Source organism: Solea senegalensis, linkage group LG5, assembly GCF_019176455.1.
Source record: "Solea senegalensis isolate Sse05_10M linkage group LG5, IFAPA_SoseM_1, whole genome shotgun sequence".
NCBI classification, from domain to species: domain Eukaryota; kingdom Metazoa; phylum Chordata; class Actinopteri; order Pleuronectiformes; family Soleidae; genus Solea; species Solea senegalensis.
Genome location: NC_058025.1, coordinates 19,623,823 through 19,651,802, shown reverse-complemented (window position 1 = coordinate 19,651,802; position 27,980 = coordinate 19,623,823). Strand labels below are relative to the sequence as shown.

The following is a 27,980-nucleotide window of genomic DNA, read 5'->3' as shown; positions in this document are numbered from 1 at the left end:
ACACACATCCAGTGAGGAAAGTCATTCCAATGTATTCTCCTAAAAGAAGATATTTGACCTTTCACCCCTGACACTGTTTCTCCTTCCTGCAGTATTACTTCCGTTTTTTCACTGAGTCTTCTCGTTCTCTCTGTCTCTCTCTGTCTCTGTCTCTCGCTCCCTCTCTGTCTGTCTCTCTGTCTGTCTCTCTCTCTCTCTGTCTGTCTCTGTCTCTCTTTGTCTCTCTTGCTTCCTCTCATGTGATCACAGGTAGCTTTATCATTCAGACTCTGGCTCAGCTTACACTGATGTTTTCATTTAAAAAAAAAAAAGTTTCAGCTGTACATATTTGTCTATTTGACCACGACTAAAACACGTCATATGATCATTCCGGTGTAAACAGGATTGGCTACCCTGCACGTGGTTGCTCAGATGTAGAAAATACTCAGCAATGAGGTAGTGATTTTACTGAGAGGAAGTGTCAGCCATGTTTTTGATTCATCACTAATCGCTCGAGTCATGACTGATCGGGAACCAATCGGGAAGAGAATGTGAGCATCTGGGTCTCAGTTTCCATTCATCTGCACTGCAACACAAAAGTCATCGTTCACGCTGAATGTGGAGCAAACTTTTTTTTCACACATTAAGTTTACAAAAAGGTGAGTAGATGCAAATTCCATGTCAGTTGTGCTGGGTGATGTAAAAAGTGCAATTTGTGTGAAAATCCATTCAGCTGTGATCGCAACAGTGCTTGAGTTGAAAAATGTGAACTTGATGTCATGATGTCATGAAAGCCAATTGGACAGAGCCACAGAGGGAAATTATTTGACTCATGTTTGTCTCTCAGCCTGAGATACATCACACGCCGGCGTCTGCATTGATGCATCTCCATTTACTTCAGTGTGACATAAAATCATCAGTCAGTCAGTCATCATCTAACCGCTTTATCCTCCACCAGAGGGTCGCGGGGGGTGCTGTGCCAATCTCAGCTACATCGGGCGATAGGCGGGGTACACCCTGGACAGTTCGCCAGTCCATCGCAGGGCCACATACAGCTAGAGACAAACAACCATTCACTCTCACACTCACTCCTATGGTCAATTTAGAGCGTCCAATTCACCTATTCCCCACATTGCATGTTTTTGGACTGTGGGAGGAAGCCGGAGAACCCGGAGAGAACCCACGCACACACGGGGAGAACATGCAAACTCCATGCAGAAAGGCCCTTGTTCCAACCGGGGCTTGAACCCGGGTCTTCTCGCTGCAAGGCGAGAGTGCTAAACACTACACCACCGTGTGGCCCACATAAAATCATATTCATCAAAAATAATAATAAAAACAAAGAATAAAACTGTTGCCACACAAAACTAGAAGTGCAGTAGCCCTGTTGGCTGCACACTTGGAGGTGCAGCTTTGACTATTGGGACACTGCAACAGTTGCTTTATACAGTGTTCTCAGGTGTTCCTTCATGTTGTTTCCCCAATTAAGACATCATCCGATTCTATTTCATGTGTGGTTTATTTGTAATGTAACTCAAGACTTCCTGTTGCAGTCTCACCCTTCTCAAAAATCCTTCTGTGTCTTCAGCTGGAGAAGACGACAGCTGAGTTGACCAGAGCCTTTCATAGACTGTATGAGCTGGAACAGGAGCTGACTTTTTACAAGCTTGACACCAAACTCAGCCCTCTGCCATACTGCAGCTCACAGGTGACAACATACTTTGACCATCCACGTTACTGTATCTCGTAGTTAGACAGCCTTCTCTGACTGAAAACCTAGGTTTGTAAACCACTCACCCTTTAGCACCAAGTTGAGGTCCATAGAGAAAGTACTGGGATTCCTGCACTACTGACGCCTTATTTGGAAAGTTTGCCCAACTTACATAAATCTGTACTAAGGACTGTAAACACCATTGGGTCAACGTTATGATTAATGTTATATTTGTGCAGAAGTCATAAAATAGACAGTTTTTTTTTTCAAAGCAAACTTTGAACTGTGACGTATTTCCAAATTTCTCGAATTCCATCTGATTTAAAAAGTACTATTTGTTCAGGTATGTTTATATAGTTGATGAAAATGAAAACAAATCTTATTCATCAGCTTGCCTAAAGGTTTTGCTGAAAAAAAAAAGAGAAAAATTATATAAGACACTCCAGTGCACATTTTTTTATCGCCTAGTAATGGAAAAAAGCAGCCTAAATGCCTGTGTCCTAGGGGTTAATCAGCACTCATACATAATATTACTGCATTTGCAGCAACAATATTAACACTGATCGCCAAATAAGTTTTTTTAAGACAAAAAACGCATATGACATCAGTATGTATTTGAATAAAGGGCAGGGAAGCCCTGGTTCAATTGTATGTGATCACTGGAGCTGCATCCAGTATGCATTTTAATGCATGATATTGATACTTGACACCTCTGATATTTGATGAGCTACCAATCAAAAGTTCAGACATTAAACATGTTCACGTGTTTACACTTGTGTGTCTCATCAGGGAGTTGATGCTGTAGCTGAAAGTCCATACATTGGCAAGGCTCGACACATCAGGAACACTATCACCTCTACTCCCAGAAACTCCTTTTCCTCCTCCTCGCCCTCTCCCTCCCTGCAGTCCCAGGAGGGTTCAGATGCTTACACTGACTTGGAAATGAGGCATCCTCTGCTGAACGACTGCAGAACACAGCAGAATGCAGGTAAGGGCAGAAACATTGGTGATCGGCAATGAGAGAAAATATATTTTTAAAAAGATAGTCTATTCAAAATTCACAGAAATGTCTGTCAATCCAATATTATGGGAGAATCTGAGGGACTTTGGTGTAGAAAAATGTAAAAATTCTGTTTAATACATATTTTTAAAGTTAAAAACAATGCATTTCAACTTTTAACTTAAAGGATAAACATTTATTAAGCACTTCCTGCTCACTGATTTACCTCAGAGGAAGTTTAACGGAGCAGTAAATGTTTTTTGAAGCGTGATTGTATGAGGAATTAATGCGTAGTTCGACAAACAAATGGCTAACCTAAAAAATTCTACAGCTGCTTACGTCCATTAAATACTGTATATATACAGTATATGTGTGTGTTATTAAAGAAACTTTTCTGACTAGACACTCAGGAGTTGTAGATCCGCTGCTGCCTCCATCAGTAATTCAAATGCTGTGACTTTAGAGAATAGACTTTAGAATTTTTTGTTCTGATTTACAAACAGTAAGTGACACACATTCACCAAACGAGGCAGCAGAAGAGCAGCAGATGCTGTCCTTGCAAGCTACAAACACAGATTTCCTCTATGGCCTTTGGTGTGGGAGCATGGTTGGTGACATTTAAATTTCCAAATACAAAAGTCTGTCTTATGGTGAGATAAAGTGAAGAATATATTCTGAAGATATGTAGGCATAGATTTTATTTGTTGAGCCTTTTGTTAATTGGCTAAAATCCTCGTCCCTGCTGGCAGCAATTTTTGAATGAGGACAAGCACTCCAGTCTTGAGCTGGTTCTCACCCTCACGTGGGCCACTCGGGCAACACTGACTATAGGAGTCTTATTACTGCAGGAGCTAGGGACTTCACTAGGAACTATATGCTTTTCTACAGTAGAGACTAAATAGAAGTACATCAAGTAAACATCTGGCCCCAAATAAATCCCTGCCCAGAAGGTTGCAGCATTTTGTGTAATTACAGGAAACTTCAGGGTTTAACAAGAGCCGTGTTTCAATTTCCAACACATAGTTCCAGGAATGTTAAGCACCATTAATCTTTGCCACGGTGAAAAACCACAGCCACAAAAAGATGCTCCACTGAAGTTCACTGGGTGTAAAAGACTACAGAACTATGTCACACGTGCACACACACACACACACACACTCACAAACATCAAGTCCATGTGTGTCTGCCTGCTGAGGTACTGCAGCTCTATCACAGTGAAAACAATACATATGTCAAGTTTATGTCAAGAGAGAGAGATCCACTTACTGTCAGTTTGTGTAGAAATCTCTTAGGACAGCTGTTAATACCAGGTCTCAACAGCTGGGCTGTAGTCTTTTTGTGGGAAGTTGGCTTGTTGTTTTCTCTGGATTCCATCCACAGTCGACAGAGTTCAGCAGACTGCTCCTAAACGAACACCCTCCTTCTGAAACATTATACCTCCAGTGGGGGCGAGCACAGCAGCTACAGGGAGAGTTTCTCTGTGGAGAATTAGTTCAAATGGTAGAGCGCTCACTTAGCATGCGAGAGTTATTGCCTTGGAGGAGAGGTGCCTGCATTCTCCAGAGGCTGTGGCTTTTTCCTGCTGTCCAATATCAGTTTGGTGTTGCTGAATTACTGATTCCTTCTCTGTGATTGTGTGTAGCTGAGGCTGAACTCCCACAGATTGCTCATCAAACAGAGAAGCAGTTACAAGTAGAATTCAAAGTGGTCAATGAATCAACAGCACACGTACAGGTAATACACACGCTAAATATAAATATATATATACCCACTACTTCTTTTTTAACTGTGTCTTTGTTCAATTCATACATGATTGTTTTTCTATGTGTGTCCAGCAAGAGGCACTATTATGTCATGTCATAAGTAGGGTGTTGGTCCTGCAGCAGCTGAGAGACAAAGCAGAGGACACACAAAGACAGATGGAGAGATGGATGACAGAGACACAGAGAGATGAGCTGAAGACGCAGGATAACTCAGACCCACAACATTTGAGCTTAGTAAGTGCGTGGTATGGTTGTGTAGTAGTAAGACAGAGAGTCAAAGGTCAAAGAGCAGTTTTATTTTTTTGATACAGTCACTTTCACTTTATTTACCTAGTGGAAATAGTTTTTTGTTTTTTTGCCTTATTTTTTGACATCACTGAGGAAGAGGAAGTTGATCCTGTAAACAATAAATTAAAGAAATTTGAGGTTTTGAACACTTTGCCCCATCTGTGCACTAACTGTTTGGTACAATTACTTAAAAGTATATATCAATTGTATTTAGTTGTGAAGATGTAGTCTGAGCACTCTGCCTCTCAGACTGCAGGGCTGAATATCACTGTATTGACATTTATGCCTTCATGATATGTAGACTTCCAGGAAAGCGTTATGCAGCAGGAAGCAGGTTTTGTTTTCATCCGGTTTTATTTCAGGAGTCAAAAGGAGTCTAAACTTGGAAGCTCTTTAGTCGAACAGGAATTAAATGCTGAATAATCACTGAATAAAGTGATGTCGTGAAACTTCAGTAACGTGTCATGTACTGTAGATATACATTATATGTAAAAACCCTATGGTAAATCTGTGTCCATGTTTAGAACAGCCACGCTAACAACAAGTTGTTGTCTCTTTAAGAAGCTCTGACCCCTCCCCCCAGGGCAACCCCCTCTGAAGGTTGGGCCTTTCTCAGATTTAGTCCTCTCTGTCCAATGGGAGTGGACTGTCTATTGTTTTTGCTCTGCAGCAGACAGTCTGATTGGCCGGGAAACAGATTTCCTGTGTTGATTCAAAGTCATAGAGGAGGCGAGGAAGAGGAAGACAAGTTTTTATCAGAGGAGAAAGACAAAACAGTGACTGGAGGCATGTAGAGGACAAGAAGATGAAGAAGCAAAGAAGAGGGAGAGCCAAGAGGAGGAGGAGGTGAGCTGACATGAGAGAGGAGGACGAGATCATGCAGGATGGCAGCCAGCAGGGCCCGGAGGAGGGCAGAGTCAGAGATACTCAGACGGCTGTGAGGACAATGAACACTGAATGAGACTCCAACAGGGAATTCATGTTTTAATAATGTTTATATAGAAAGACTATTTATAGACACATGACAAAAAGTCATGTTTAAATATTAGAAGATAAGAATATGTTGATATAAAATAAAACATTAGAATAAAACAGTTACAGTATGAGATATGAAAAACTGTCCCGAGTGTAATTTAATCAAACACAGGCAGAGACGTTACAGCCCTGATTTACACCAACAGATTTCATTGACACTGAACAATGCATCTCTAATGCCAATTTCAGAGATCAGGAGGATGAACTGAACTGAATTAGGATGAAACCATGATGCCTCCAGGACTGAGTGAAATGAAAGAGACATGTTGTGTCCAGACATGTTTAAGAAGACCACTTTCTGTTGTGTTGTTGTGCGATTGCTGTCATTGTTTTTTTTTGTTTGTTTGCGTTAACAAGCTCAATCAGCACTCTTGCCTTTGCAGCAATGGAGTTTGCATGTTCTCCTCGTATGTGTGTGGGTTTTCTTTGGGTTTTCTGGTTTTCTGGTTTCTTCCCACAATCCAAAGACATGCAATAAGGGGATTAGGTAAATTGGACACTCTAAATTGACCGTAGGTGTGAGGAGTGAATGGTTGTTTGTCTCCATATGTGGCCATGTGATGGACTGGCGACCTGTCCAGGGTGTTTCCTGCTTTTCGCCATATGACAGTTGAGATTGAATGATGGTTTGAATGTAACAGACATTTCTTTTAATTTAAAAGCTACATACCATAGCTTTTAAAACGTGTATATGGAACAGTCTTATCGTATCTAGAGCTGCAAGTAACGATTATTTTCATGATCGATTAGTCTGTCGATTATTTTCTCAGTTAATCGATTAATCGTTTGGCCCATACAATATGTATACAATAATAAGAAAACCTTAAAAAATGTAGATCGGTGTCTGTCAAACCTGGAAATGATGATGTTCTCAAATGTCTTGTTTTGTCCGCAAACCAACTTTTAATGATTTCTTTGTTATCCGGATCAAAGAAATTAAGAAAATACTCACATTGCAGAAGCTTAAACAATTGGAAATCTTGTTTTAATCATGAAAAAAGCTTTGAACTGATTAATCGATTATCAAAATAGTTGTCGATTAATCGATTCATTGTTTCAGCTCTAAGACTTCAGAGACTCTTGGTTTTAACCAACAAGAAAGCTGTGTTCGCTGATTGGCTGTTGTTTCCTCCCAGGCCCATGTGACCACTGTACAGTCCACTGCCCAACACCTGTTGTACAGGATGAGCAGGAGTCAGGGTGAGCTGGAGGGACGCCTCGACGACATGTTGTCGCGTATTGCCTTGGAGGCACAGGAGATCAAAGAGCTGGAGCAACAACTAACCGATGGTGAGGAGACTGCTGACCAGTCATAGCGCCTCAGTAGGACTGCAGCCCCATGATTTGAATTTCAATTCTTTCAGTTTAAGCAGATTCCACTCTCACCCAAACTCTGCCTGACTCGATCCAGGCTTCAGGTTTTAGTATCAGGTCTTGCAAATTTCGTGCATTTCCCTTTACTGAGAGTTAGACATGTTAATAATCAATTAACAATAAATATTAAAATGCATCTTTCTATTTTCTCTGTTTGAATTTCAAACATTGTATTAGTTAGTAGCTTAAAACATGACATCCTTGGTGGAGGTGCATGCTTTCTTCCCCAGAGGAGAGGCTTTGTCTCTGAGGAAGTTTTTACCTCTGTCACAGTGCTGTTAGCTGCACTTGATCCAGCAGCTCTATGCCTTGGTGCAGACACAGCTCTCTTTTAGACTGCCTTTGTTTCTCTGTGCTTTTGAAGTCTTCTTGTGCAACTGCTTTTCCCTCTGCTGGTATAAAACTTCATTTGACAGCATGTGGCATTCAGAAAATCAACACACGAACAAAATGAAACAAACCTTGTTGGATTTATGATTATCTTTTTAATCTGTTGACTTCCTAACAGCAATTATCAGACCGATGGTTAACCATGAACATGCCTGCTCTCAGCTGATCTCAGAGTTGATGGGTTTGATGTTTTGTATTGTTTATTCTGAACTTAATTAGTCAACGGCTGAAAACATTCAGATAATTATCATCATGTCATCTGGTCCCATGGTGACGCCTAGTGGAAGCCTAGTGTATTGATTGTTGTTGTTTATCATGTGGGCAGCTAAAAACGGTGGTTATCAAAGCTCAGTTGTTTTTGATAACAAGACTTCTTCTTCTTTTTCTTCTTCTTTCCCCTCCTTTGCCTCTCCCTGCACGTCCTCCAGGCCAGATTTTGGCAAATGAAGCTCTGCAGAAGGATCTGAAGGGAATCATCTGTGGGCTACAGGAGTATCTGAGAGGACTCAGAGAGCAGGTGGCCGTTGGTCTTCTGTCATCTACTTTTCATTATGTGATTTAAAAAACAGTATAAACAGTGTCATCACACAGTAAAACTGATATGTGCTACTTTATCTTAGTGTCTAGTTATGGGATGTTCTCTATTTTGATTAATCAATCATCTGACAGGCTCGCCATGCTCAGCAGCAGGTTCACAGTCTTCAGGATGAGAACCAAAGTCTGCAGCTCCACCTAGATGACACTCAGAGACACTGCAAGCAGCTGGAGCATGCGGCCAGGACACACACACAGGTCAGTGTCTTCATGATTCTTCCATGTGATTCTCTACCAATGAATCAATAAGTCTTGACTCAGTCTGCATTTGTCTGTCTTTAGGAAATGTCTGTTCAGCAGCAGGAGCTGTCCATGCTGCAGATGGAGACCCAGGCTCTGAGAGACAGACAGGTGGAGAGCAGCAGACAGCAGGCTGAGCTGGAGGAGGAGCTTGAGCAGCTGAGGGAGGAGCTAAATCGACAGGTCACATTGGGACAGGTAACACTGGCGGTCATGACACTTTTGACATTCATGATATGACCTCTGAACTTGAGTATAAACATGTGTGATGGCTACTGTGTGTGTGCATGTGCGTATGCATGTGTGCACATGTAGCTGGAGCATGAGGCTATGCAGGCAGCTGTGGAGAAGGAGAAAGGGATCGGAGGGGTCAAAGAGTCTCAGCTACAGTCAATCATTGACACATTGCAGGTCAGTTCGCACGCACACACACGCGCGCACACACACCGAGGGAACTGGTCAAAGTCTAAACTACACTGGGCAAAAAGAGCAGATCAAATCAAAATCAAACAACTTACTTTTGTTTGTTTTCATGAGAAAAGTCTTCTCCTCATAAAATCATAAGGGAAGAAGAACAAGTGTGTGTGTGTGTGTGTCTGTGTCTCTGTCTGTCTGTCTGTCTGCCTGCAGGAAGACAAATCATCTGTCCAGTACATCACCTACAGACTCCAGGTCCAACTGGACCACACCACGGCCGAGTTACACCAGACCAGGACCCAGTTTACAGAAGCCAGGGCCCACCTCGACTGGACCAGAATTAAACTGGACCAATTCACAGAGGCCCTGCTAGATAATCAGGGGGTTCAGATTGGAACAGAGGAGCTGAGTGAGGACAGCCACAGGTACCAGTACTACTTCAGTCGCAGTCCCAGTGTTCAAACCCTCAAGCCCAGAAGGCTGTTTCATGTCGGAGGTAAATACGATGATTTAACCTTAGATGACGAAGGTTATGATGTCCAATCAAAAGGTGTCACAACAAGGTGTACATTAATAAACAAATCTACAGTTTCAGAATAATTTATATTCCACTGGAAAATGTCTCTCCATGTTCGCCGATGCATTTTGTCTCTCTATTTTAGATATTTTTATTAAAATAAAAATAATTATCAATGAATTTACCTTTGTCCTCATTTTAGCCTATAATGTGTGTATATGAGGAAAAATATAAGGGAAAAAATACTCCCTATCACACTGTCTATATAAAGATGGATCTGTGGCAAGCCTTACAGCACGGTTCAATAGCACAAGTGCGCCCACTATGACATTTACAACAACATTAGTGTGTTCAACATAAACTATAAAGTGTGGAAAAGCAAATTCTGCGTGTTGATTTATAGAGAAAGGGATCATAAAGTGTTCAAAATGTCCTTGATCAGAGTACAGACTCCACAGTAGCACAGCCCTCAACTCTCACTGACTTATCATGAGTGGGTCACAGTGTAACACATGAAGCAGTCACATTTTTGTGGCTACTCATGTGACACGCATGGTTGTGTAACAAACCCTATTTTCTTATACCATCAGATGTTCTATCACAAAAATTCAGCTTCAATTCATAATACATAATCTGTTCCCATGATGCACTTGTGTGTGTGCATATACTGTATACATGAGCTGGAGGCCATTTTTTTATTTTGGTGACACAATGACACAGAAGTGCCCACGAGTTTCGAATCCCAATGCAGTCCATAGCTTTCTTTGTGTCTACTCTACAGTACTACCTCGCACATTCAAAGTGAGTGCTCTTCCACTTGAGCTATTTCTGCTGTATAAGCCAAACAATGTTTAATCTACTTTAAACCAGTTTGAGTCCAGTGGCTGAGGAGGAAATATATCAGCTACATTAACAGAAGTACAGTGCTGTCGCTAAATACACCAGACTCCTCCGGTAAAAATTGAGATTTTAGACATTTCCCTGGTAATTGTTGGAGATTATCTCACGTTTTTAGGAGTTTTAAGTGTTTTTAACTGAGCTACAGCTTGGCATTGTTGGGCTTGTGTCGGACGTCTCTTCCTGTGACAGCACAGTGGCTGGCAGTCTGGAAACGTCACACATAGTACCTACTCAACCACTAAAGAAAGTACCTGATACCAGGTACTATGCTAGTGGAAAAGCAACTTGCGGCGCCGTGCCGTGCTGAGGCGAGTAGAGCCGGTGGAAACTTGCCATGAGTCTTACATTGGATTCTCTGCCCAACACATGTCATGAACACCAACCAACCAATTGAAACTGGACTGACTAAGACCCTTCTTGACAACTTAAGTCTGATCAGCATTTAGGTGTCTCTTAAGTCCTCACAGTTGACCAATCCTTAAGGTATAATGGGCCAATGGAGAGGGTTCACTTGAGGACATTTCCTACTGTGGTCATTGACCTCTAACACAATCCTGTCCCCCCACAGTCTTGTTGGTCCTGAGGACATGCTGTCCAGAAGTGTGGAGCGGCTCTTCAGGACACTGCAGCAGACCAGGACTAGCAGGGACCAGATGAAAAATGACCACAACTACAGCCAGCAGTTGATAGCCACACTGCAGACACAACTAGCTCAGAACCAGAACCACATAACCCAGCTAGAAGCCCAGTTAGAGACTCAGGGTAAGGACCAGGTGTCCCACTGTGTTCAGCAGGATCAGGAGACAGACTGGAAGCTAAAGGAAGACCTGCAGAGACTCAGGGAACAACTGCAGAGGTCTTACAAAAGAAACAGACACCTGGTCAGTATCAGATGAACAGCGTGTAACCCTAACACCCTCAATCTGACAAATTACAGATTCAAATTATTGATTGAGATTAATGAGCTTTTATCTCCTGCAGGAGTTGGAGTTGGAGCAGAATCGACTGCATCTTGAGGAGGTCCAACAGCAGAAAGACACTCTGCTGCAGCAGGTCAGCAGATGCCTCATGTTTAAGAAAACGGAAAATAAATGGGTGTTAAGTCATGATGTGAGGACTAGTGGTTGAGGACAGTCAGACAGTGTGCATGTCAGACACCATTGTGATTTCAAAGAGACTCAGGGCTATCAATAAAGCCTCAACATAGATGACTGCCATCCTGTATGCAACAAGTGTTAACGTCACAACCAAAAAATCCACCTGAAAATGTCCTCAGAAACTCAGACATTCACATTTGTCATGATAAAGTGAGAGAGAGAATGAAAGCACAGTCAGCCACGCAGGGTAGGTGTTCAAATGGAGCCAGCATATTATGGACACTATCCGTGCGTAGAGGGGTTAGTTTGCCACTTACTTTCCACTTGATGCTTCCGTCGCTCGGCGTCTAAAAATGAAACCTCTCCATCTTCAGCTACTACCTCAGTCTCTCCTATCTGACTGACTGCAGGCAAGTGACTGTTTCGCGTGGGTAATGTCATGTCAGAGGTCAGCGCACGACAGAAGTAAAACAAACTTGAGTTAACTGCATTAAATGATATCATTGTGTTAATCTCGGCTGTATTAATCGCAGCGATTAATACATTAAATTTGACAGCTCTACTCTTAAAGATCTTTCTTTTAACATAGCATTACTCTTCTACTGTGTGGTGCAGGCATGTGGTCAGTAGATGTAGATGTGTGAACTCATCTACTATTTAACTCATACCTGTAATGTATGTGTGTGTTTGTCAGAGAACTGATGAGGAGGTCGATGGCAGTTCTCACCAGGACAAACATATGCACACAGTGGAAGAGCTGAACGCGGATCTGGCTGAAGCCCAGAGACACACACACAGACTGAGGCAGCAGCTGGACCAGGACAGAAACAAAACCAAGACCAGGAACAGATCTGGGACGAGGCCCGAGGAGGAAGGAAAGTGGTGCTACATACCTCCAGGACACAGTGTGAGAATTCGCTACTTTTTATTTCAAACACAGATCAAACAAATCTGATCTTATGGAAACCGTGAATATAAACAAAAAGAGTTCAGGCTCCTGGTGCACCTCCTGTGCTGGGATCTGAACACAGTCAGTGCTTCATTCAACCACACTTTTAACTATCTCTCTAAATGACATTTTAAAATAAATATTTCTGTGAGGGGGGAAACAGAATTCAGATCATGATGGGGTATAAGCTCTGTCTGTCCCTTTCAGGTTCACAGCATGGGTTCTCAGGGGACTCAGGACTCTGGTTTGGGTCTGCAGTACCTCAGTTCTCCTGAAAGGGGGCAACATCAGGGCAGACCACCTTCGGGAGGAGGCTACTGGGTCTACATCCCTACAACAAACATGGACTCTGACAGAGGTACACACAGCCTGAGTTTGAAAATTGTTCCCATGTGACTGTGTTTGACCTGAGCTTCTCTGCAGCAGCTGCATCAGAGTGCAGGGACAGCAGAGGAGACAGTGACACAGACAGGCACACCACTGGAGGGGCTCCTCCTCATCATCCTTCTCCTCCTGACCCAGCTGAAGGCATCTCTGTTGACTTCTCTCACTGTCACACTCCCCTGGTTGGACCTGCCTGGCTGCTCTGTGGTTCACCTGTAGCTCTTGTCTCCACTCGCACACCCGGGGGCTCAGCTCTCCACTGTAATGTCCCTGAACACAGAGACACGGTCAGTGACAGCAGCTTGAAGCAGGACTTTCTACCATGTGTCAAACACACCTGCATCAGATAACATCGTTCACTAAAGCTGTTTTTTATGGTGTTAGCAGATTACTCTAAACCTTTAGAAGTTTTGGTGAAAGACATTTCCACATATTCTACATCAGTGACATTCATTCATTGTCTTCTGCTTTATCCTCCACATGAGGCAGCTGGAGTCAATCCCATCTGACACAGGGAGAAGGCAGGGTACACACAGGACAGGTCGCCAGAAAAGCCAGAGTCTGGATACGGACTAGTCTTGCTGTGAAGCAACCGTGCTAGCCATGTGCCCCTCTGTGTGTTTCATCAGAGACGTTTCAAACGTATAAATAAGTCAAAGTACATAACCACTAACTAACCAGTTGAGGCAGCAGTTTCCAGCTGTTCCTGCATCCGTTGCCAGGTGCAGAAACATTATATTTTCCGTCCATGCTTGTCTTATGAGAGGACATCAGTCAAAACAAATGAGATCCCAACTCAATAATCAACTGTTATTAGAGAGATTCTACCTACTGCAGCTTTAAGAACAATTATAGGAAATATCAAAGTATGAACACCTTGTGATAATTGTTTCAAATTTGCCTTTTTTAAATTGTATGTGTCGTCAGGAGGAAAAGCTCGTGTGTGAGTGTTTGCACACAGAAGCAGAGAGGCTGGACAAAGAGAAGAAGAAACTACGACTAGAAACCAAACAGATTCGACACACGCTGCGACGACACAGGTAACACACACACATAGTCATACACTGTCTGTGTGTTCACACATCAACAAGCTGATCTCTCAAACCTCATCATAATAATGAGTTTATGTCTGTCTGTGTGTGTGTGTGTGTGTGTGTGTGTGTGGGAGCAGGAGTGTGTTGCAGGTGTGTGATGAGGTGGAGTGTGTGGAGAAGACTCTTCTGAAGAGACGAGCTGAACTCCGTCAGGCTGACAAGCTGCTGCTGGAGGCTCAGAGCTGCATACACAACACCAGAGACCAGGTACGCACACACACGCACACACACACACACCATCACACTGCAGCTCTACAGGCCTCTCTCTTTTCCAGGCCAGTTCTGCCCAGTGGGAGGCCAACGAGTGGCAGCGCAGAGCTCAGGACAGTGCCACCTGTCTGCAGGAGGCCACACAGCAAGTCGGGTAAACTATCCCAGGCCGACGTTTGACCTCCAGTCACTGATATCAGAAACAAAGGAATTCTTTATCACAAGTGTGTTACATGTCATTTATAAACTGATGTCTCAGAGAGCTGCAGGAAGAGGTGGAGGACCTGAGGAGGAGGAAGCAGAAGGTGGAGCAGACTGTGAGTGAAGTGGGCGAGGTGCTGAAGAACAGAGAGAAGGAGTTTCAACAACTGGGCACCAAAATACGGTCGGCTACTGACAGGTACAGACACACTGAGGTAGTTTTTTCATCACGAAAACATGATTTCTTCTTAATGACTGAATGAACTAATACATTCTGCCTTTAGCTGCTTCACAACAAAAGCCCTCAAGGTGCCAGTATGTAATAAACATTTTAAACACGAGTCAGGGGACAAACATCTGAAGACCTTAACCGTGAGAAGATCAGAAGAATTACATTGTGAAGAAATTGTGAGGCTTCACAATGTGGTGGTGAAATGGATAGTTCAGGGATAGTGTGGTTGTATGAAAGTGATGTCACCTGTGACATGAATCCAATTTCTCTCTGCAAACATGGCTACCAGTGGAAACTTAATTAAAGAAAGAGTGATGATGGTGTGGATTTTATTCATTAGCCTTTAGTCAAATGTCTAAAATCTTTTTTATTTGTGTCATGTTTTCGGTGGGGGTGGGCATCCATGTCTCAAGCTGGTTCCTGGCAAAGTCATTGTGTGTCTGTAGCTCATACAATCTCACTTCCAATATCCCGATCTATATTTAAGAGTGTGTGTGTGTGTGTGTGTGTGTGTGTGTGTGTGTGTGTGTGTGTGCAGACTATCTAATCTGCTGTCGGACTGTCAAGAGGCTCAGAAAGGTCTGGACTCAATCCATACTCAGGTAAGGACAGATGTTATCATTTCTGTAAGTACACTAAAAATGTTGATGTGGTCGCAGCTGTCATCTGGACATTTCAGGGAAGATGGCAGACATGCTTTGTCCTCTCTACAGGTGGAGCAGCAGGAGCAGAGGTTGGTTCAGAGGAGGGAGGAGCATCAGACTGCTCTTAATAGAGTAAAGGAGGTCAGAGAGGAAGAGCAACAACTGCAGAGGACAGTCAAGGTGAGGATGAGGAAGAGACCTTGGTGTGGTAAAGTGGTAAAGAAGGGACTCTGTAATATTGTGGATGTACAGTGGGTCCATGGAAACATGTTTTCTGATCTGTGTGTAGGAGCTGTTGGAGCAGCAGGAGGTGCTACTGAGACAGAAGCGGTCAACAGTCACAGCTGTGAAAGAGGATGAGCAGAAACTCCTCACACTCCAGTCAGAAATCCATACACACAGAGCAGGTAACAAGATCCACATGTTTTACCTTTTAAATGAGTGTCTATAATTTTCATGTTTCCTGTATCTACCGTCATCTTATGGCCCATGGTACAGAAGCAGAACTGACATTTTCTATGATAACTTTGTTGTTTATCACAGAGAGCAATTGTGAAACATTTGGGAATAATCTGAAAAGTATTTACACAGCAATATGATCAGTCATGTTTTGTTAAAAAGACGTGGGACACAATCTTATTTATTTAAAGACAAGCAAAGAGCAAAGAGAACAAAGACAGAGTCGTATTGTCCCACATCACCAAGCCTGGGCTTAAGTTTCTACCTCAGTGATTTACAAACTGCAGGATGATCACGAATTACAGAAACAGTGCATTCCTGAATCCATGCAGAAAGAAAGAACCAGAAAGAACATGTTTACTGCTGCTTCTGCTTCTGCCCCTGATGTTCCACTCATTATCATTTCTTCAGTAGCACCTCCAGGAATAAGGTGAATATTTTCATTTAACTTCTATTGTGATTTATTCACTTTTCAGCATTTTCACACTGAGGGAGAATATTCAGATCCTTGTTCCAGAATACTTTTCTTTGTGTTTGGAAAAACAATACATATATTTATATTTTTACCCTGTCACAGTAGCCAAGACGATATTGTATATGTAACTGTGAAAGCCAGACTTAAAGGGGTTCAATTCAAACATAGGTGGTATAGTTTTTCTATCATTGAAATCTTTTACATATTTTTCTGGATCTAGAGCTGAAAGAGGTTCTACAGGAGCTGCTGGCAGAGCAGCAGGCGCTGGAGAAAGTGAAAACCAAACACACCCAGAGTTCCCAGCGACTCCACGTGAAGAAGGACGAACTGGACAGGGTGAGGGACGAATTAGATACAATGATGGACAAACTGGACAGGGAGCGGGGTGAGGTGGACCGGACGCAGGCGGAGTTGGACGGGATAAAGGAAGAAGTAGAGAATAGAAAGAGTGAGCTGGGAAGGACTCAGCAGGATGTGGACAGGAAGGTGAAGGAATTGTACCAAGTCCAAGAGGAAGTGGACAGGAAGAAGAGGGAGCTGGCTGGGCTGCAACAGGAAATGGAGTCGCACATAAAAGAGGCGGAGTCATTTCTAAAACAGATGAAGCAGCAACAAACAGAACTTCAGGTTTGTCACAATATTAACATCAGAAACAGATCTTCATTCTAATTTGACATGATTTTTGTCTCAATGGTGACATTCAATTTGTTTCAGACGCTACATTGTATTTAAAGTAACTAAGTACATATAAGCAGTACTACTTTTGAAAAGTTAAAAAACATGAGTGAAGATGATGTTTGTCATCGTTCATGTGCAGGAGCTACAGGAGAAGCTGAGCAGGACACAGGAAGAGAAGAAGAGCCTGCAGGAGCAGTGTAAACACCTGGAGGCCAGACGACGGCATGCTGACAGGTGCACACACACACGTACAAAGACAAATCCTGTGACTTTCCAGTTGTAAGCAAAGTGTCATTACTGCGGTGGTTTCTGCCTGCAGGCTCCTTTAAGAATGTGCAGTTTTCTACTTCTGCATCTGTGTTTAATGTGGTCGAGACTTACTTTTAACAATAATGTCCAGGATTCATGAAGTGAATTACTTCATGAAGAGTGTCTCAGTGTATACAGTACATTTAACACACAATCACCATTCATTAGGTACGTATCAAGGGGTCACTGCCTGATGCAGCAGGCACTGAGTCACTGTGACCTGCCACTGCAGTAATGACTGCAGATGGAGAAACAGTGTCCTTGTTGAACACTGTCTGTATAAATGTGCCACACAGTACAATACAAGAATAGATTTATTACAGGATGTCCGCGTATCCTTAAAAAGTCTTAAAGTCCCAAAATTAAGGCCTTAAAATGTCTTAAAATGGTCTTAAATACATTACTCAAAGGTCTTACATTTTTCGGGGCAGGACTATTTAATGTCATTTTTTTTTCTTTGAGAAGGAGATGTAGAGAGGTGCTGATATAAATGATTACCTGCCATAATCTGCGACCATGGCTAAGAGCAAATTTATGAGGGTTGGCTGGACGACGTGCGCAAATCAACCTTCAAGCTCGGCACCATGGCGGTGAAGGCTGTCAAGAGCCACATGCAGTGCGAAAAGCACCGCTGCCAGGAGCCACAAACAGACCCCAGCCATATCCCATAGTGTCTTTCCCCCGGGGCCAGCGCCGCAGACAGCGGTCCGTCCGCACTGTTACTAGTGCTGACCTGAGAACAGCATTTGGTGCGACGCCGTTTTGTGGATTTTAAGAACAGTGGTTAAGCACTAGTCTTGCAACTCCAATGAGGGGATAGGAGATATCAAATTGCTTGTATTTATAGTGTTTCCGGTATCAAATTTAATTCAAGGTGGCATTAAAAAGGTATTAAAAAGTTTTAAATTTGACTTGCTGAAACCTGCAGATACCTGTATTAACAATAATTAACAATTCAGGTTGTTCATGGCATTGTACACTGACATTCATTTTGATAATAATTATTTATGTGTGTGAGAGTCAGGTGTCTCTCTGCAGTGGAGGTGGAGCTTGCAAAACAGAGGGAGGAGCACAGCCACGCCCAGCTCCTCAAACAGGAGGTGGTCAGAGATACAGCAGCTACTAAGGAGCAGCTTAATGGTATGACATCACTATAAGATCTGATGTCATATGGGGACAGCGCTAAGTACAGGTCTGAATGCTCCCAGTGCGTCCTCAGGTCTGATCTCAAAAACCACATTGGGAGGTGGTTTTTGAGTTCAATGAATGCAATCAATTAGAGACTATCTGATACCACTTCCTGCCCAGGGTGCAATAGTAGTCGTTTGATTTAGTTAAGATTTGAAGTACTTTTGAACATGTTTTTTTTTCCTGACAAACGGGCACTACATTAAGCTTTCTGTTCTATTTTATACTATCGAACATTATAGAGAACTCTGAGCTGCTGTCTATGCTCAATAAACGAGTGGAGGAGAGGAAGAAACAACTACTGACTCTCGAGCAGGTAAACACACACACAGGTTCACACAGTTATCATTGACTTCTATTTATTTGGAAAGCCTAACTAATTTGTTAGGCTTAACCTTATTCATAACCAAAAGAGGTTCTTCCTCATTAGGACCAGGTTTTGGTCTCTATGAGGACTACTGGTCTTAAAGTGGCAACACATACACAAGTATATACACTCACTGCCTTTCCTTTGACTAAACTCATGTGTTTTATCTGTTTCTGCAGGAGGAGCAGCACAGAGCCGGAATACTGAAGGAGTTACAGGAGGAGGTTGAGCACAAACAGGTACAACATACACCAGATAAAGGTTTTGGTCAGTGGTGCACATATAGAATAAGAAGATAGAAACAGATTAATAATATGAGGAAAATTTCAGGAAACAGCTGTGACTGAAGGTATCATGTCTTTACATTGCTGAAATTAAAAAAGTAATAAAATGTTACAGAATATAGCCAATTCGTCATAAAAATGTCATATAGTGAGTCATAAATCATAAACATCAACATAAAATGACTCTGATTAAAATGTAAAAAAAAATGTAATAAAATATTTACTGGGTTAAATAGACACTCTAAATTGACCCCAGCCACAGGGGCTATGGTAACTATGGTGTGGTAAATAGTAAGATATTGAAGATTCTATATAATATGTAGTAAATGTTATGAAAATGTTTAGCTGTTAGATGTTATGTGATAAAAATGTCATGGAATCGTAAGACAGTTAATATTGTAAGTCTGAGCTTTGATTTAATGCAAGTTGTGATTTGGTACAATACAAATAAAACTGATTTGATGAAAATGTCCTCTCTCACAGGCAGTGTGCCGAAACTTGGAGGAAGTTCAAACTGCAGTGTGTCGGTTGGAGGACAGGGGGCGCCATCTGCAGCAGTTCCACCAGCTCAGTAAGTCAACGCTGTCATGTCTAATACCAGTACTGATATCATAAACTCAACGACGCATTCGTACTGAGTCATTTCAATTCTCAAACAGTGTAACAATTATTCTTCTCCAATAAAGATGAAATAAACAGCCCAAACATGACTCAGCTAAAATGCTGCTGCTTATATTTATTTGCATTATATATTGAAGTTTTGGATTTTACATTTTTATCTGTCCAATATCTTCATCCAGTGATTTTGACCAGTATTGGACGAGTCCACTAACATTTCATGATTGATGTTATTCGTTTCACAACAATTTATTCACAAAAAATGTCCTTTTTGTTTTCACACATCATCAGGTGTGGAGGTGCAAGAGAGAGAGCGAAAACTGCTCCACAAGGAGGAGGGGCTAAATCAGCAAAGACAGGAGCTACAGGTGAGAGAAGAGGAGCTAAATCTGAGAGAGGCGGAGCTACTTTGTTTGAAAGGGAAGGAAATGCCTAAGAAACAGGAGGAGCTGCATGAAAAAGAGCAGGTGAAGCAACAGAAGCTCAATTCAATATGAGACATGACAAGTTCAATCTGTCAATGCAATTATTCATGTGTGTGTAGGAGCTGGACCACAGCAGAGGCATGTTGTTGGAGGACGACGAATCCTTCTCTCTGTCCACAGCTGGTCCAATATCAGCCCTTAGTCCTCAGGTGAGTCTTGTCTTAGATGGCACACACGTTTATCAAACTTTATATGGCAGGTCTTTACAGATTACAGCAGTGTGAAGGGACAGTTCAGGCTTTATGAAGTGGGCTTATATTCAGGTTGTGAATTCAGTCAGAATTCAGTCAACTGAAAATGGCCCTGAAACACAGAGGCTGTGTCTCAATCCTCTCAAGTGATCAGCCGACGGAGGAGATGACTCCGACAAGGTTTCCCTTCTCCTTCTTCATTAAAATTCTGCCGGTCTGTACACTGAGAGGTCAGACGCTGCCCTCCACTGTTCAAAGTCCTGAATCACAGTTTTTCTGCCTCTCTGACTGCTGATTTAAGCCCTAATCAGCCAAAACATCCTAAACATCTGGTAGATTTACACATATCTGATGTAAAATAATATATTACATATATTAGATTTTTATTAACAGTAGTATTATTTCGAGATGTTTTGTGTTGTACCAGTTTGGTGTGAGATGTATCTCAGAGTGACAGACCAAACATTTCTCTTAAATGTTACTAACTTGGAATGATTAACAACAATAGTTTAACAGCAACATTAGCTGAACCAATGCAGTCACCTCTATAATAGTTAATTATTCACAGCAGATCATTTTGGACATAAAGTATCAGAACAAACACAGGTTTTACCTCCTTAATTATTCTCTTTAATCCACAAATAATAATAATTAAATAAGAAGAATGAGTTGGAATTTCTTAGAATGTCCCTGTCAATATTAAATTATTTATATTATAATAAATAATATATTTTTTTTATAGTTTTATTTTTATATAGTTTGCTGTACAATTATCCAGGCTCCACCAAACCTGCTCTTGTGTTGCTGTAATAAAAAAGTACAAAAAAGAAAGAACTGTCGCTGGTGTGCAAAGACTTCTGGGATAACCTCACTCGTGAAGGATACACAAATGTACACAAATGAGAAGGAGACACAGCTAATAAATAATATAAAGTTAGAGAGAGCCATCATTTACAATGACCGCAGCAAGGTGCTGTGACACATTTTAATGACTTCCACACTTGAGAGGATCCAGACCCTGGATTGAGACACAACCAGAGTCTGACTTTTATTCAAAACAAAAGATTGAAGCAACCTTCTCCTACTGGAAACTCGAGTTTGTTTTTCTTTATGTAAACCACAGATAAAATCACTGCTCACAGGAGTTGCCATCATCATTTAAGGCTTTTTACAGACAACTGATAAACTGATGAATCATATATGAGACATTATACAGTAATACACACAAGAACACCCAACACAAATGAAAAGTGTTTTAAGATCACCATATGAAAAATGTCACAAAGTAATAAATGTGGTGTAGGTGCAATAAACCCTTGGTAATCAATCTACAGCATGTGTTTGTGTATTTCTGGCCTTTCTTCTATGAAATATTCATGTTGAAGATGAAAACGAGTAGTTTTAAACACCAGTGTTGTGTTTTCAGATCTCAGGTGAGGAGGAGAGGTGGAAGGCAGAGCTGCAGAGAGAACAACTCAGACAACAAGAAGATCGACTCAAAGTAAACATATCTTGTTTTTAAAAAAATCTTTATTTAAACCTTAATCATACAAGTGATCTCACGGAGACACAAGGTCATTTTAAACTTCAAGAGAATCCAGATGTTAAAATGTTTTTACAGCAGATGATAAATCTCATCAGATTTAAGTCGTTCATTTCTCTCTCTCTATATCTATATATATATATATATATATATATACATATATGTATGTGGTTATACAGAACGACTACCGCTCCAGTAGTAAACTGTGTCATCAGTTTGAGTATCTGTTCTTAATTTCATAGTATTTCATAGTGTGTGGATGTACATCACATGATCAGTGAGTTACACGACCACTGTGCTGAAATGTCCCTCATGGGCCACTGTACTACAGGTGGACTTCAGCAGTGTCACTGTACTAACAAACAAAACTCGGAGACAAATCATTTCGTATAAATCAACAAAATGTTACATTTCAGGCTCGTCTGCGCTGCAGTTTGTGGAAGCAGCAGGAGACTCTGAAGGTGAGACGACTGGAGACAGAGGACAGTTTACTGGGACTCAGAGACAAAGTGGACAAGCTGGACTCACTCCTGTCACACTCTCACTGATGACACACACTCCTAGTTTCTACTTCATATGAGCCAATCAAATGTTTAGATCACATCATGTGACACTGTATGATGCAGCCAGGCACTGTGAAGAATTAAAGGGCAATTCAGGTGTTTGTTCTACATTTGTACGAGATAAAAGAGCATAAATATACCATATTTTCTATTATTTTTATTATTACATTCTGTTTCAACATCACATGCCAGCCAATCAAAATGCTATCTCATGTGATACTGCATTACATTATTATTTATTATTACATGGTTTCTTTTTTATTATTATATATAATATTTATTTGATTACAGATTATAGAACCTAACTAAAGCAGTTATTTTTGTTTTTACAAAGTATTTATACACACACACATAACATATGACAAGTGACTATGAAATGAAAACTAACAGAACAAAAAGGAGATCACCTTATTCACTGCGTTAATTGTTAATTAACGCAGTGAATATATTATATTATTTGTAAAAATGATAAATGTCTGAATGGGTATGTTTCAAGTTTATTAAAATTATATTTCTTAAATGAAATAAACGATATCTATGAAATGTATTTAATGTTTGGCTCATGTTAAATCCTTCATACTGGCCTACTGCCTCCACCAGTGTAGATTTATCAACTGCTGGAAATAGTTCCTCAAAACTGTTTCGTGTGATTTTGAGTTTAAACATGTTTGATCATCTAACGGAGTGAGTGAGTGAGTCATGCTGCTCTGCCACCTTCTGCTCACGCGTCCACTGTGGCCAAGGCTTTTAACGTCTGAAATACAGACATCTGCAGGCCGGTGACCGTCCACCGGTGACCGTCCACTTGTGTCCTACTCCCGATCTGTCTTCCAGGATCACCTCTCTGTCGGTGTAGTTATAGTCGCTAGGCAGCTGAACACCTCAGGACTGCAACAGCTGCTGTTGACCTGCTGGAGAAGAGGCTGACAGACACACAGACAGGTAGATCAGTGTTTGCTGGTGACATCTTAACAGGACAGTTCAGGTTTTTATTCATACAGAAAGCATCATTATAATTAGCTTTATCTTTCATATATCGGTATATAACCTACACATATCAAGATATTATTTATATGCCATATCACCCAGCCGTAACTATGAGCTTGACAGAGAGATTTGACTTATATTGTGATATATATCAATATTGAATGGTATAAAAAAATATATATATCATGACAAGATGTTTTCCCATATCGCATAGTCCTATATACTGTGTTTGAAAATACAAACGAAAACACGGTACACATGTGGGGACACAAGGAAAATCTATTTTTAGCCACTTAAGAAGTTTATCTATTAAAATCTACAGCAGCCACCAGCAGCTATAAAGGCTGTATTGCCTTTTGTTAAGTGGCTAACAATCTGTTTTCCAGGTGCTCTTCATAGCAGGTGATTTTGTGTGTTTTTAGGGAGCACACAAGGGAGTTTAGGGAGTCTACTTCCTGGCGTAGGGATGCAGAAAGCTCAGACAGCACCTCATACAACAACGCTTCAAAATACTTGAACTATTCTTTTCAACAAAGACTTTAGTCAGACATGGCAACTCTTGCTCAGGTGAGAATCACCTGTAGTTTTCCGAGGGAGCAGTCGTCCAGCAACTTGATGCAAATCACTGTCTGACTCATCAGCTCCTGTGTCACTGAATCTTTGAGCTCAGAGTCTGAAGAAACATCGACCAGCAACCGCAGTAAACAACGCAGCAGCACATTAATGCGAGCCTCCATCCTGAGGAGACACATGAGAACACCAGCTGTTAGTCTGTAAGTGGCCACTAGAGGACAGCAACAACAACTACAGAACATGAAATACTGTTTTTTAGGATTAGGATTATTAGCTGGTTATGTTTATATGGTTTGTTTATGAGAGTCCTTATGTGTGTGTGTTATGTGCACACTCAGACCGTGGCCATGCTGCTCTTGTTGTTTTCTGCAGAACTTCCAGGGTCTTCAGCCTGTTTATCTCCTCAGGTGGATCTCTGATCTCCAGGTAGCCCAGCACCACACGCTCCAGCCGCCGCAGGTGTCTGCACACTGCTACACCCATCCTGACCACAGACACACACACACACACAACAAATTCATGACTTTATTTTATTATTCATTCACTTTATATTCTTAGACAGGGAGGATCGACCAAGTCCCCATCCCATCACACGTGCACCTGTCCTACCTGTCTATATACAGAGGCAGGATGGAGGCATAGATGCGTCGCAGCGGCACCTTGTTCTCTGCTTCCATGTGAGTCAAGAACAGGCGTAGAACATCGTCATGGCGACTGGGCTTCCTGCAGGAGGAGGCGACTGACGAGGGGGGCTTCTCAAAAACCAACAACAGGTCGAGCAGACAGGACAGTACCAGCTACAGACAGAGACAGAGTTCTCTCAGTGATGTTGCATCCACACTTTCTACATTAAAACTGCATTTAAAATGTCATCTGAGGAACAATCAGTACAGTGTGTGTGTGTGTGTGTGTGTGTGTGTGTACCTCTATGACAGACGCCTCTGAAGTATACAGGTGCTTGAACAATGCTTGATACACAACTTCTGCTCTGTTGAACTGACGGAGCTCAGACGCAGACTGACAACACACACACACACACACACACACAATCATTTAACACATTGAAAGATTCAGATACTTCCTGGGACTATAAATGTTATAAGTGTGTGTGTGTGTGTGTGTGTGTTCTCACTGTGTTGACTATGATGTGATGCAGACAGCGAACTCCCAGCATGCAGTTCTCTGGTCTGTAGTGGTCATTGAAGAGGAGGGGGGGTGGGAGGAGACGAGGCAAGTAAGGGGAGAGAAAAGGGCGAGGCACCTAAAGAAAACATGAAAATGATGAAAAGGCTGACAATGTTCAACCTTCACTAATGGGTGTTCACTGAGTCAGCACTTCATAAGGCACATCACACTAACTCAGCATTTTAAACACATCAGTGACATCATAACTCAAACTGACTTGCAGGAGGATCCATCCAAACACCAGCTTCACTGCCTCAGACCGCTGCCACAAATCCCTGCAAAACACACACAGAGTTCATGTCAGGACACAACAACAAATCTTCTTGCCTACTCATCTCGAATGGAACGATGTATGATTTTATCATATAATATATATTAATATTGCAATAATATTGTGAATTGTAGTAACTTTGGTCAGGATAATTCTCACTTGGTAAGATGAGGCTGCAGGACGTCCAGGACTCCTTCCAGAATTCCTCTGTTCTTCCCTCCTTCTTCCTGCTGACTCGTGTCTCCCATCAGGAGGTGGACAGAGTCTCTCCAGCCACCTGCCCTAAGCAGCGCCTCTTGTAGTCTCTGTGCGGCCACTCTGGAGGAGGGGGTGGTCCATGCCTGATCCTAAATACACAGAGGGACACACTGACCTTAAGATGTTATGTGTCTCTGCAGTGGTTCTGTGTCTCTTTGAGGTTTTTCTTTGTCTGAGGTCATTTTGTCTATTTGCATTAGTTTTTTTTCTGTATTTCTTTCTCTCTTTCCTGTGATGTGTCTCTTTGAGGTGTTCTGTGTGTCTTTGAGTCTATTTAGGTTGTTCTGTTTTCAGTGTCACTTTGTGGCAGTGGTTGTTGTTCTGTGTCATTCAACACTTCTTTGTCATAAACATATTTTAAGGTTTTGACTTTGTTTTTTTCTATCCATACTCACCTGGAAATGTGTCACAGCGAACACACATACAGGCGGTGCCACGGTCAGAAGAAGTCCTGCCCTCTCCCTGTGTCCCAGAGCTCCCACCAGTGATCTGAGCACGGAGCAGACTAGAATGACTCGACTCGGGACGTTCTGATAGGCTGCCGCCGTCAGGGAGCCGCAGTCGTCCTCACAGAGAGGCAAAGCAGCACAACAAATCATAGTGCTGACCAGAGACCTGTACGCCCTCTGAAGCTCCACCTGACCAACATCATCATTGGCTAACACCGGGGAGAACAGCCAATCAGGATCAGCTGTTTTAAAGAGCTGCTCCACACGACCAAACAGAGAGCTTGTTTCAGAGTCTGAGGACGCACCAAGCAACTTGTCCTGCAGCCGAGAAAGCAGTTCTGTGATTGAAGGGAAGGGAGGTGAGGGGAGGGGCTTCTGTGAGGAGGAAAGATGAAGCTCATCAAGTAGAGATGAAAGTTCCATCCTGGAGAAAGGAAGGAGACATGTGAAGAGAGGAGGACAGAAGGAACAATTAAGGATGATGATGACAGTGGAAAAAGTAAAAGGAAGAAAAAATTCATTCCATTTTCCTTATTAAAACTTATAATTGTTATATTTGAAACTAAATGTCAGGTAATGACCATTGACCTGAACTGGTAATGTAACTGATGATAGAACAGCTGAAATGATTTATAAAAAGAGCACAAACCACATTTTATTTTTAGTTTCGTAAACATCTAGTTTCTTGTTTGTTGTTCTGTGTCTTAAATATAATTTGTTCACATTAGTGATCGATCAGTAATCTGTTCATAACTCTCCTGTCTGTCCAACATCTGTCTATGTGTCTACTCATTTTGAACGGGGATGATGATCATGGATTAAAACTGGATGTCTCCTGTCTTTTCAAACAATCTGTATTTAAACTAAACAAATGCGTTCATTTTCATTGTCCATAAAACATGAAGTGGAAACTAACCTTGAAAAAGCGGCTTGTTCTTAAAAGACAAAACAACATAGAGGCTATTTTCTGAGTGGCGCCACAAGACATGCGGACATTTTAACAGGAGGGACTGTGTGTTTGGAAAATATGTCCGGGCGGATTCGGTAAGGTTCCTACACTCTGAAAGGTTCCTATTTATATCCGGTAAAAAAAAATTCTCAAACTTTATCATTATATATATTAGCAGTTAACTGACATATACGTAAACATATGCGTCCTTATTATTTGTTAGAATTACATGGAAAATATAGTCATACTCATTAATCATTTGAATCTGCAAAAACCAATACGTTTCATCATTGAGCGTCAACTAAACGTTATATTTATAGAAATATCTCACAGCGGGTTTTGGGTCGTTGTTTATTTTTTGTTTTACATTTATGTGAGCTGAGTTTTTTTATTATTATCAAACAGCAGTCTATCATGTCTGGAACCCCCTTTTCAAACCCATCACAGAATGTACAGAATGGTCTGCCAACACACACCTGCTGATTTGATTTAATGTGTAAATTATGTTGTTTTCTATTTTAATTATAAATGTCTTTAAGAATGGCTGAAAGCACTCCATAAATATTCTTCTTTTTCTTCTTACTATTATGCATCCATCTGCGCCATCCTCATGTGGAGTGTCTGAAAAATTATATTAGGTCACTAAATTGTGCCATTAAAAATATATTTTTTTAAATTTATTTATTTATTTATTTTTAAATGATGAGGTCACAGAGGCTTCAGTTCTGTGCTCATTCATAACAGAAGTCATGTTCATACATGTAGGAGAGATCAGAGAATCTGTGTGAACATCAGAGAGAGCGAGAGAAAGAGAGAGAGCAGAGGTGTTTGTGGTGATATTAGCGGCAGATTAAAAGCCAATATAGGCATTTAAAAGTGATTTCCCCTCATTTACCATAAATCATCCTTAGAGATTCAGGGTTAGACACTGTTTCCTACCTGCTTACACATATAGGACCACATCAGAGCTGAAACACAAAGAGTTAACCACTTTGATGGCTGCACACATTCAGATTAATCTGCTATCCACTCACACGTTTATTCAGATTTCAAAGGAGGAGGATATGTGGGCTGAAGCCACTGTGATCACACACACACACACAGTGCAAAAACACGGATAAATTATCAA

At 41.6% G+C, this 27,980-nt stretch overlaps 2 protein-coding genes across 5 annotated transcripts in view; one reads left to right on the top strand and one right to left on the bottom strand.

Annotated features, from left to right (window-relative positions):
• Positions 1 to 22,726, top strand: part of cntrl (centriolin) — a 33,200-nt gene extending 10,474 nt beyond the window's left edge. For 3 of the 4 annotated variants that reach the window (XM_044027023.1, XM_044027025.1, XM_044027026.1), the window contains 32 exons: positions 1,568 to 1,687; positions 2,480 to 2,678; positions 4,333 to 4,424; positions 4,526 to 4,687; positions 6,913 to 7,066; positions 7,969 to 8,057; positions 8,210 to 8,332; positions 8,417 to 8,572; positions 8,690 to 8,785; positions 9,005 to 9,216; positions 10,777 to 11,089; positions 11,190 to 11,261; positions 12,000 to 12,212; positions 12,462 to 12,612; positions 12,678 to 12,925; positions 13,566 to 13,678; positions 13,810 to 13,939; positions 14,008 to 14,096; positions 14,202 to 14,342; positions 14,914 to 14,977; positions 15,089 to 15,199; positions 15,309 to 15,426; positions 16,174 to 16,580; positions 16,771 to 16,865; positions 17,965 to 18,080; positions 18,371 to 18,444; positions 18,675 to 18,734; positions 19,263 to 19,350; positions 19,689 to 19,864; positions 19,942 to 20,031; positions 21,500 to 21,574; positions 22,033 to 22,726. In XM_044027023.1, the coding sequence (XP_043882958.1) occupies positions 1,568 to 1,687; positions 2,480 to 2,678; positions 4,333 to 4,424; positions 4,526 to 4,687; positions 6,913 to 7,066; positions 7,969 to 8,057; positions 8,210 to 8,332; positions 8,417 to 8,572; positions 8,690 to 8,785; positions 9,005 to 9,216; positions 10,777 to 11,089; positions 11,190 to 11,261; positions 12,000 to 12,212; positions 12,462 to 12,612; positions 12,678 to 12,925; positions 13,566 to 13,678; positions 13,810 to 13,939; positions 14,008 to 14,096; positions 14,202 to 14,342; positions 14,914 to 14,977; positions 15,089 to 15,199; positions 15,309 to 15,426; positions 16,174 to 16,580; positions 16,771 to 16,865; positions 17,965 to 18,080; positions 18,371 to 18,444; positions 18,675 to 18,734; positions 19,263 to 19,350; positions 19,689 to 19,864; positions 19,942 to 20,031; positions 21,500 to 21,574; positions 22,033 to 22,164 (4,479 nt within the window). In that variant the 3' untranslated portion in view covers positions 22,165 to 22,726. The remainder of the gene's footprint in view (positions 1 to 1,567; positions 1,688 to 2,479; positions 2,679 to 4,332; positions 4,425 to 4,525; positions 4,688 to 6,912; positions 7,067 to 7,968; positions 8,058 to 8,209; positions 8,333 to 8,416; positions 8,573 to 8,689; positions 8,786 to 9,004; positions 9,217 to 10,776; positions 11,090 to 11,189; positions 11,262 to 11,999; positions 12,213 to 12,461; positions 12,613 to 12,677; positions 12,926 to 13,565; positions 13,679 to 13,809; positions 13,940 to 14,007; positions 14,097 to 14,201; positions 14,343 to 14,913; positions 14,978 to 15,088; positions 15,200 to 15,308; positions 15,427 to 16,173; positions 16,581 to 16,770; positions 16,866 to 17,964; positions 18,081 to 18,370; positions 18,445 to 18,674; positions 18,735 to 19,262; positions 19,351 to 19,688; positions 19,865 to 19,941; positions 20,032 to 21,499; positions 21,575 to 22,032) is intronic. The other variant, XM_044027024.1, reaches the window with a different exon arrangement.
• On the bottom strand, positions 21,586 to 26,930 carry tti2 (TELO2 interacting protein 2). Its single transcript, XM_044027029.1, has 10 exons — positions 26,819 to 26,930; positions 25,849 to 26,326; positions 25,355 to 25,542; positions 25,142 to 25,199; positions 24,872 to 25,000; positions 24,664 to 24,756; positions 24,349 to 24,536; positions 24,080 to 24,223; positions 23,745 to 23,904; positions 21,586 to 23,102 (listed from the first exon to the last, which is right to left on the bottom strand). Exons 2-10 carry the CDS (start codon positions 26,323 to 26,325, stop codon positions 23,016 to 23,018), a joined length of 1,524 nt encoding a protein of 507 aa, XP_043882964.1. The 5' UTR covers position 26,326; positions 26,819 to 26,930; the 3' UTR covers positions 21,586 to 23,015.
• Positions 26,931 to 27,980: the final 1,050 nt, after the last annotated feature.